Consider the following 10,680-nt stretch of genomic DNA (forward strand, 5'->3'; position numbering starts at 1 on the left):
TTACACGAAAATTACATTTATAATTACACAGCTCAATTAAAAATTTACTAAATTTATCATTAAAATATACTATATACTTAGGAGCATTTTTCTTCTAAAATAAAAGACGTAAAAAGATAATATTATACATTTATCAATAAAAGCTCGAAAAAAAAATAAAAGATTAAAAATGTAAAATTTTGTTAATAAAAAATTCACCCAGTTACATAATTTACAACACTCGCCTCACGGCTGTTCGTAATCATTCCATGGCCCCTCTGATCAGTCCATCATTTGTCTCTCCCTAGGTAACCCCCTTACCAACTTAAATTTTGTTGATTTTGTTTCTATTTTAATCTCTATTAATATTGCTGCTATGTGTGTTTGTGTTTGTGTTTGTGTGTATCTTTTCTTACATCCTTAAACTGATGCACTTGTATGTGTTGTTTTACATGTAAAACTTGCCAAACTTGTTTGATTTTTTTTTCTTGGGGGTTTACTACAATTCAAGATTCAGTAGTTTTGACAATTGCTTTACGATAATTGAAAATGGTAGGGTTTACAAGCTTATTTTTACTCACTTGGTCACTTACCCATAACTTATGTAGGAAGCTATTGTATTTGTGCCTAGCCTCTAAGCTACCATAATCTTCTGATGCAAATTAGCTCATTCATCAATCCGTATAAATATGAATGTTTAGAGAATTTGATCAGTGCCTCTTATTCATTGAATTATTCAAATTTGATCAATTTTATTAGTCATTCTAATTGTGTTTTGCAGCATGAATATAGATTTTAATGATGGTATTTGTGATATTTTGACAAGTTGGTGCAACTTTCAAGTAATTTTTATTTAAAACAATAACCAAAAGTTTAGTTTATCTGGATAAAGTAAGGAGCTGTCAAGTTTCAATTGTATATGAGTTCATGTATAGTTGTTAATCTCTGTCCTTATTTTAACTTTAGATCAATATCTTCAAAGGTCTGACCGGAAGTCCAGTGTTGGTCCGATCTCAGCTGGGATTTGTAGTCCAGGCCCAACTAGTAATCTAGTCATGAAGGGAGGATACCGATCAGTGGTAAGAGTGTGATTCTCGTTTAGCCTAGTTGTGCTTTTGATAACAAACTCCAAATTATAAAAGAGCCTGGCGAGCCAGATCGTTTCAATCACTTTGCACGGAAAACAACTCTTTCCTGGATTGTTATCTTATCTGAAGTATTAAATTTAAAAATGACCTAAAATTGTCTATCTATATGCATAGGCATAGGATGCTATAAAAAACATTAAAAGATACAAGTTCCGGTCGAACTTGAGCTCAGTCCCGTTCAATTTTTTTTACATAATTTCTTAACATGTCATCGCGTTGGCTTCGTGGTGGTGCTTTGGAAAAGGACAGGCGATGAAACAGAACAAACAACAATGAAATGTAATTAAATGAACAAACTAATGAAGAACAATAATTTGGGTGTTTGATTTGCAACTCAAGTACTATTCCGAGAGCTTAATTCAATACAAATGTATCCTATAATTTCAAAGTATAACCTTGTTCAAACAATATTCCAACATCCAAGGGACTAGGAATTTTGTCGAGGTAGGCCCCAAAACAAATAGGCTAAAGAATAAAATAAATCAAGACCCGATGCTAATAAATAAATAAAAGGGCTATCTCTCTCTGTTTTCGAGCTTCCAAGTATGCGACGCTGATCTAAGTATGCTCATCGTCTGACACACCACACCACCGAGTTAGATGCTTTAGAAAATTGTTACACCGAGTCAACACAAACCTCTCATCCAACTGATTAACGGGCAGACTTCTGTGAATACACATAGGGGGGAGGGGTACAATTACTGATCCATAGGCTTAACGCAAATATACAACTAGATGAAGTAGGTAAAATAGTGGGTGAAGAAGATGAATGAGGTGCATAAGGTGAATGTGAATGACATGGAGAAGGTGAATGGGATGGATAAATATTATTTGGATCAATAAAGAAGTAAGATCTTTCATCGTATGGTCAATGTTCTTATCAGTGGAAAGATCTAACTCACAAGAATTAGGGTCAAGCCTCTCTCCAATCCTAAATGGATCCATCCTCTTAGCATGCACTGTATTTCAACCACCGGGATGTTACCTCTCAACATGGTGTCACAAAATTACCCGGACTCCCTCATTATACTCTTGAAACCTGTGAAAAATATCTACAACAAACTTGTAACATTCTTTGATTAAAATAATTTCTTTGTCTTAGCATGAAATTTTTGAGTGTGATATGCCAAAGACCATGCACACTAACCGGAATTTATGGAGGTGGAAGGGAAACCAAATTTTTGGGTTCACAGGTGGAGGGGAAACCAAATTTTACTAGCCGACTACCATTGTTGGTTTCAAAGTGAGTCACTCATGTGGACTTATTAACGTAACTTTTATAGGCAAAATTAGTTATCAGCAATGGGAGCTTCAAGAAAAAATCATGAGGGGCCATATATAATACTCCCTCCATTCCTCAAAAGTTGGCGGTACTGAAAATATTGTAATTTTGACAAACTCCCTCTTTTTCACTTTTTTGACTCTTTGAAAAATTTAAAACACCTGTCTTCAAAGTTCTTTAAGTAGATAATTTTGTTTCAAATTTTTTGAAAACACTTAAAGATTTACATGTTTTAAAATAAAGTCAGAGGTTTACGTGTTTTCAAATTTTTTGAAATAAAGTTATCCATTTAAACAACTTTCAAGGGTAGTAGAGTCAAAAAAGTGAAAAAGAGAGAGATTCTTAATTTTAAAAAATTCATATACCGCCAACTTTTGAATGAATAGAGGGAGTATTAATTATTATATTATGATTTTGTTTAGTATTTAATTTTATTTACAGAATAACCGATGAAGACTAAATTGACAAATTTTAGAATTTTTGTTTTTAATAAGAGTATATTTATATAGTTGTGATAGATTCTTTTAAGGGGGAAATACCAAAAATATTTGAACTTTTAATGATACTTCTAGGTTCAGTTGAAAATTTTGGGGATCCACGGCCCGACAAGTGCCTAATCTGACTATCAAATAGCCTAATCAAATCATCTAGACTCCTAATAACGACCTCAATCTATCTAATTTTTTTTCGATTTAGGGATGATAGGTTATAGAGAAGTAAAACTTGTACCATGTAACTTCTAGAGAGTCCTAAAAATATAAATAAAAAGTTTGACATCTCTGTGAGGAAAGTTTGCCTACGCGCAAATCGCACAGAAGCGCTGGTCAAGCGCCAATAAATGTGTGAAGCGCATCAACCTTAAACAAGCGCGCGCTTACACCTTGAAAGTGCGAAGCGCAGAAAAGCGTGAAGCGCTAAAAAAGCACGCTTAGTAAAGCTTTGACAAAAATATAAGTTTTTTACTCTCAACATATATAGCCCAAAATAATAATAAAACTTCAAAGCCCGACATAAAAGATTGCAGCCACTTAAAAAGAAAAAGAAAACCTTAATTTAGACTGTAGCTATAAGTTTCTGCAATATTTGTGGGAAAAAAACAGCTGGAGGAGTATTCAGAGCCAAAGAACATAAAATTGGAGGTCGAAGAAATGCAAAAGGCTGTCAACATGCTCCATCAGATGTAAGGAAGGAGATTAAAGAGTACATGGAAGACAAGAAGCCGACCAAAGAGGATCGGAAAATACCCTTTAATATTCTGGTAGAAGGTGATGAAGATTTAGATTTAGATTTAGAGGAAATTGAAATTTTGAACAAGAGCATCAAAAAAGTATCTAGTACCTTAACTTCAAAACAACAAACGAAGGGGCCACTTGATATATTTTTGAAGTCTCATCATGGAAAAATGGTGCAAAAGCGCAAGGGACATACAAAGTTGGATCAATATATTGTTGTTAAGAAAGAAATCAAGGGTCGGTGCTTGTATAACTTTTTCAAGATGGATGTATGACACGGGTATTCCACTCAATACAGTGAATTACGATAGTTTCGATATAGCAATACAGGCTATCAGACATTATGGTTCAGGAATGAAGACATCAACTTATCATGAGGTGGGAGTGCCATTATTGAAGCAAGAAATGGATATAACAAGAAGGATGATGGCTGAACACGGAAAGAACGGGAGGAAGAGGATGATTTTGAAGAAGATAAAGATGATGAATGAAAACTGGGAGCTGGATCTTACTCATAAATCTTAAAATCTGAATCTTGATGGGAGAATTTAGGATTTGTTTTGCTCAAGAACTCTAATTTAATATTTTATAAAGTATCAATTATATTATTTTTACTTTAGAAGTGTGAATAAATATATTATAAAGTATAAATACGATGAAAGATGAAGAAGATAAAGAAGATGAATGAAAACTGGGAGCCTGGATCTTACTCATAGACCTTAAAATTCGAATCTTGATGGGAAAATTTAGGATTTGTTTGGCTCAAGAACTCTAATTTAATTTTTTTATAAAGTATCAATTTTTTTTTTGCTTTAGAATTGTGAATTAATATATTATAAAGTATAAATTATGTTATAAACCTAAGTTATTGTATGTATAATCCTAAATAATATATTTTAGATTTTTTTGTTAAATGTGCGCCTCACTTCAAAGAAGCGTGCGATTCGCACCCAGGCTCCGGGAAGGGTTTGCGCTTCGGTGCGCTTCGGTGCTTTTGATAACACTTTTGGATATTATGTATCCTAACTACCTCGCGAAAGAAGAGGGAGGGAGGGAATGTGAGCATGATTATCAATCTTGCTGCAAGTAATGAAGTTAACCACTTTATTGAAATGATTCACTATAACAAAGAGTGAGTTATGACCTCTGTGTGTCTTATCTTACCACGAAACACATATTATGATCCTTCCAAAGGAACATAATGATTTGGGGGTTAGTGTTATTCAGCTTTGAACCTATGGTGACATGGTCCATTTGACAAGTACGACATTTTGCAACTATATAAATGACGTCTCTCTTAAAACAAGGTCCTTAACAATAGCAATTTTATTCTTCAGACGAAAGTAACTAGCTAGTCTCCCACATGTAATTCCCTCGCTAGACTATCCTTTAAGGACGTAATAAGGAAACCTAAGTGGATCCTTCAAAATAAGTATCCACAACGATAACAATGATCTAGGCGTGGTAAGACCCTAACACGAAATCGATCTAGGAAATACAAATGAGGGTTGACGATTTGGGGGTTTGGGTTTATTTTGTGGTGATCCAAACAAATCATGTTACTTTTGGGTTGCCTGAAATCAACTCGATAAAATAATGTATTTATAATTTTAGTGGTCCCAGAATATGAAATATGATTAGTAAATACTAAACAAGTAATTTAAGCCCAAACCCCCATATGATTTCGTGGATCACTAATACACTATAACCTATATATAGTAATATTGTAGGTACCGAGAAAAAATATTATTATAGTGAGGTTATTTTTTAGCAGATGTTGATATATAAAATTCAAATTTTAAAATTATTTAAAAAATATTTATTATATACCTTGAATACATGAATTTAAAAGATAAATCATAACTTTTTAAAATAAATTACGGAACATAATATCTAATGCATGAATTTGAAACAAATTAACATAAAGGTGATCATGTTGGTAACTGGGCGCAAACTAAATGATGCAGTGTTAACTAAAATGATATTAATTTTGGAAAAATATTTTTAAGTCGTCTTTCATGTTTATGTAAGAATACTATATATCATTGGATATATATACATCTCACACACATACATATCTATACTGTTATATTGAAGACAAAAAATAAAAATTTTGTATGTAGTCGGTCTGATCAATTGTAATTATAGTAATATTTAAAATGAAACACTCTTATAAATAGATTAATATTACCAATATTATTATATAAATACAAATAGAATTATAATATGTCTAATAGTCTCGCGTTTAAATAAAATAATATATATTATTTACCCGGGCTAAACAAAATTATATCATTGACCCAGTCTTATATAAAAAAAAGTAATTAAATATAGCTATTTAGATTTAATGTTTCGGGCTAAAATAAAAAAATAAATACTAATGATCCGGCTAAAAAAATACTATTGAACCGGGCTAAAAAAAAAAATTTAAAAAAATTAATTTGTTGGTTGATATAACAGGCTGAAACAAAATAATATATCTTATTCATTGGGTCTAAAACAAAATAATATTCACCTGGGCTAAAATAAAAATTAAAACAAACTAAATATAATTAGTTGGATCTGGTTAATATAACGAGCACGAGGCTAAAACAAAATAATGTATAATATTGATATGCGTTAAACTCAAAATTAAAAATCAAACTGAAGATCATTCTTATACTATTGAACCGAGCTAAAATTAAATTAAATTCTACCTAATTGGTTGTTAGATATAATGTAGGCTTAAAATGAGTGGGATAACTGGATCCACCCCTAATAAGCGAAATAATAAAATTTTGATAGTCGGTCTATATGTACAATGGCTGGGCTTATATAATTACGGGATTTTTATAATTTTTGTAGTATCCGTACTATTTTATTAAAACGAAGGTAGAGATAATTTGTTAGTCAGGATAATAATGTCGGACTAAAACAAATCAATATATGCTATTCAACTGGCCTAACAAAATTTATACACCTGATCCAGGATAAAGAAAATTAAAATAAAAAATAATTAGACTAGCTAAAACAAATTAGACCAGCTAAAATTTGATAATATGTACTTTTATCCGGGTTTACATAAAAAATTTACCATTGATACGGGTATAAACAAATTAAACTAAAATAAATGCGAATATAATTAATTGAATTTGGTCGGTATAATGGGCCTAAGGTTAATAAAAGATAATGTATACAATTGATCTGGGCTAAAACAATTAGTATAGAACTGATCAAGACCAACACAAGACTAGAATCAATCTAAAATAATCTGTATACTATTGATCTGAGCTAAAATTTACCTTTTAATTAAAACATAAAAATCTTTTGTAAAGAACACTATAAATATCAATAGAACTATATATTTCATTCGTTAATATTATTTTTTAGTACCACTTATTTCAAAAATATCACTAACTTATAAACATGTGTGTTTATTTATGATATAAATTTTAAATCAATAAAATTTTGTATCTTAAAAATTTTATTCAAATTAAATTCAAAAAATTATATATTTTTAAAAATAATATGTGCATCGCATGAGTTTTAAACTAGTAAGTATATGTTTGTTTGTGTGTGTATAAACAATTTTAAATAATTTTTATTCTTATAAAGAGGAATTTTAATAAAGGATGAACTTAAAAAAATATAAAATATTATATTATAGAAGTTCTTAATTATAACTTGCATGGGATCGTAATTTTTTATTACACTGAAGAGGTTATTACCATACAGTGTATTATATATAGAGATTCTACTAGAGGATAGGGCGGGGCGGATCAAACGGGTTTTGGATAAAACCGAAATCGAAACCGCGTATCCTCGATTTTTAAAATCGAAAACCCAAACCGCAACCGTCGGTTCAGTTTCGGTTTTAAAAACCTCGGTTTGGTTATAATTGGCTCGGTTTCGCATTTAAAACCGCATCACACAATATTAACAAAATAAAAACGATTAGTAAAATTTTTAAGCATACAAATTACAACGTAAATTTGTTCACAAATAAGACTACAAAGTTTTCAAAGCACATTATGCAACGTACATTTTTAAGCAATCGTGAAATGACAGTTATTTAGTATGCAGTACATTATACATGACAGTAAAAAAAGGAATGAAGGTACATTATGCAACATACATTTTTTATCCGAAATGACAGTTTCGGATCAGTTTTTTACGGTTCAGATTTTAACGGGTTCGAGCGGTTTTGGATTCGGATTTTTTCGATTTTTTGCTCAACCCTAGGTTCTACTCTGTAACAAACTTCATTTTTAGTATTCATGGTGCACATATTTTACTATAATATAGACATATGTACAATTTGCATATACTTCTTTTAGAGTCTTCATATTATTTGAATCATTTTCAATTTTTGGATCATCGAATTCACCTATAAATTAGAATCCTAATTACATAGATATATAAATATATTTGTATTTCGTCGTGAACTACTCTCTCTAAACTGATGTATATATTATCTGCATGCATTTATAAGTGGATTGATTGGGTGGGCATTAAACTAATGATATATGCGATAATAATGGATTATTTTCATCATTTTTTGACCTCTTCTCTTTATTTCGTGTTGGGTAACTTATGGAAATAATAGGTTGGGTTCGTATTGCAAGTCTAGACCCATTATCGTTTTGGGTGCTGAACTAAATTTATGATCCGTGTTTTAGTAACACGAACCGCAACCCAAAATTGTCATCCCTACAATAATCTCTTGAAATTGGAGTTACGATCATGTACGCTAGCATGGATCTCTATATAATATCGATATGAAGTGTAATCATGAATCATATGTGACACTTTTCAAAATGGAAGGTTGGACCAATCGTCTCAAGTCAAACAATAATTGTAAAAGACTTGAGTTGGAAGGTTGTGTTATGAATCGGTTCTAGTCGAATATTAAATGCAAGTTGGTTGGATTTAGAATCCTAAAATAAAATGGTATGACACTAAAATACAATTTAAAATCACAGAAATAATTGTCCTTCCGAATCAATATTACAAGGTAAAACATGTTGAGTTCGGACTGGTCAAGCTATGTTTTTTTTTAACATTTATGACTTTTGCATTAGCACTCTCGACACTAATTTACATGTAGAGAGTCATATTGTCAGGCCTAAAAGGCGTATATCCAAGCTTAAGGATCTTAACTAGGCTTTGGACCTGGCCCGGTCCAGTTGAAGACTAGATTTTTTTGTTGGGCCAGACCAAGCCAGATTTTCAACTAAAATCTAAGGACTTGCATGCCAAGCCATGATCGAGCCGACCTTCTTCTAGGTTGGCTTTATATGGGCTTTTTACTGGATCGGTCCTAAATGTCCTTTTAGGCCCCATCTTTTTGTTTATCTCTACTTTATATGCTACTCAAGGTCTTAGGGGTAAATTTCAAGGACCAAATTACCCTAAATAACATTTTAAAAGCTCAGCGCCGCAGCGTACATAAAATTCAGCATTTGTTTTTTTGTGGGCATGGATGAGCAAGGAAACAAATTCGATGAAATTTCGAACAAGGATTTTTTTCCTCAACTTACTGACGATCTCGTGATTTTAATTTTGTCGATGCTCGATTGCGACCTCAAATTCTTGTGCAATTGTATGCTTGTCTCAAAGCGTTTTTCTTTTTTAATTCGTCTCATATCCTCGGTTAGTCTTTCTATCCCCAGACCACAAGACAAGCCCCCCGTAGAAATTTTTCGGTCTCAAGTTATGTATGTCTGCAAAGCCCTTAGAAGCTTCCGGAGTATTCGAATCCTCCACCTTGAATTCATTGAAGAGGAATACAGAGAAATTGATTTCCAGTGGAAGGCCGTGTTTGGATCCAATGCTTGTACATGTGCGTGTCTTGTACTTGAATCTATTACTAAACTTTCTTCTCCTGGTGCTAGTGCTGATGCAACTGTTAGTGCTACCCCTACCGCTGCTGATAGGCAAAGAACAAGAGCTGCAATAGATGGGCCGGTTTTCTGGCGTCTCATGTACCCAAATATGTGGCGTAATGCTCTAGCGGTTTTACGACCGCGGCTTAAACGTGTTGTAATTACTGATTCAGGAAGACAAGGGATGGTTTGTTTCGGAAAGTCAGAGCTCCATGATGCCATAACATGTCACTCTATTTCTGATATATGGAACAATAGGTTTGATAAAGGTCGAACAAGTGTCAAGTTGTTCGAGGTACCAGAGCTGCGTCTTCCTAAGTCAGGGTGTATAATGAAACGGGTCCTGCTTGCCATTGGTAAGGTCGGGGGAAATTCAGGTGAAGATCATAAGCATGATGATATGCTGAACTGGGAGTTTGTAGAGGAACAGAAAAAGTTTGGTGAAGCATTAAACTTGATGTTGAGAACCCCCAAGAACAGATTAATAGACCTCTTCAATGAGTCTTCTAACGGAGTATATTATTCACATGTAAGAATCATTTGATAGAGTTATTTATCTGAATTCTCTTGCGTCAACTCTTTTAAGTTGAGCCATGTATTACAATACATTATTTCTGGCTCATCATTTAGCATTGTGCTTGTAGCAGATGATGCATTATTCAGTTTAAGATATTAATGTTTCCGATAGGCTAAAGCAGGTTGATTTGAGATTGTTTAACTGAAGCATATATTGGGTAACTGTTGTTTACTAGTCTGGCATGCGCCTCATTCCAACCCATATTTATGTGATCAAGGATTTCTATATTTCGTGATCAAGAAGGTTTTTTTTCCCCTAAAAAAATGGATTACAAAAAAGAAGTGTGTACACATTTGGGTCTGTATATATTTGCCTATTCTATTCTATACTTGAATTACTATTACTTGCTTTAAAGGAGAGCTGTTAATTAACTGAGACTCTTTGCAAGCACATACATTTAAGCTCTAATATGTTCAGTCTAGCTTGGCTTGCCACTAAAAGTTGCAAGTAGGGTTTTGTTACTTTTACAATTGTGTTTACTCTTATTGAGGCAAAGTATAAACTGTCAAGGCAGTTGTGTGGTGGTTAATATTTGGGTCTTTGGTTAAGCTTAAGCGTTGTTTGGTTGTTGATATAGTAAGGTGGTGTTCTGAATGAA

General features: G+C 32.6%; 1 protein-coding gene across 2 annotated transcripts; it reads left to right on the forward strand.

Moving 5' to 3' along the window:
• The first annotated feature begins 204 nt into the window (after positions 1-204).
• On the forward strand, positions 205-10,305 carry LOC141707570 (uncharacterized). 2 transcript variants are annotated; one of them, XM_074510799.1, is made up of 2 exons: positions 205-287; positions 946-10,305. In XM_074510799.1, the coding sequence occupies exon 2, from the start codon at positions 9,099-9,101 to the stop codon at positions 10,047-10,049; it is 951 nt and encodes a 316-aa protein (XP_074366900.1). In that variant the 5' UTR covers positions 205-287; positions 946-9,098; the 3' UTR covers positions 10,050-10,305. The 2 variants fall into 2 exon arrangements, with proteins under 2 accessions (XP_074366900.1, XP_074366901.1); XM_074510800.1 differs by having other exon boundaries at positions 237-287; positions 962-10,305.
• The last annotated feature ends 375 nt before the right edge of the window (positions 10,306-10,680 follow it).

The sequence above is a fragment of the Apium graveolens genome, chromosome 2, assembly GCF_009905375.1.
Source record: "Apium graveolens cultivar Ventura chromosome 2, ASM990537v1, whole genome shotgun sequence".
Taxonomy (NCBI): domain Eukaryota; kingdom Viridiplantae; phylum Streptophyta; class Magnoliopsida; order Apiales; family Apiaceae; genus Apium; species Apium graveolens.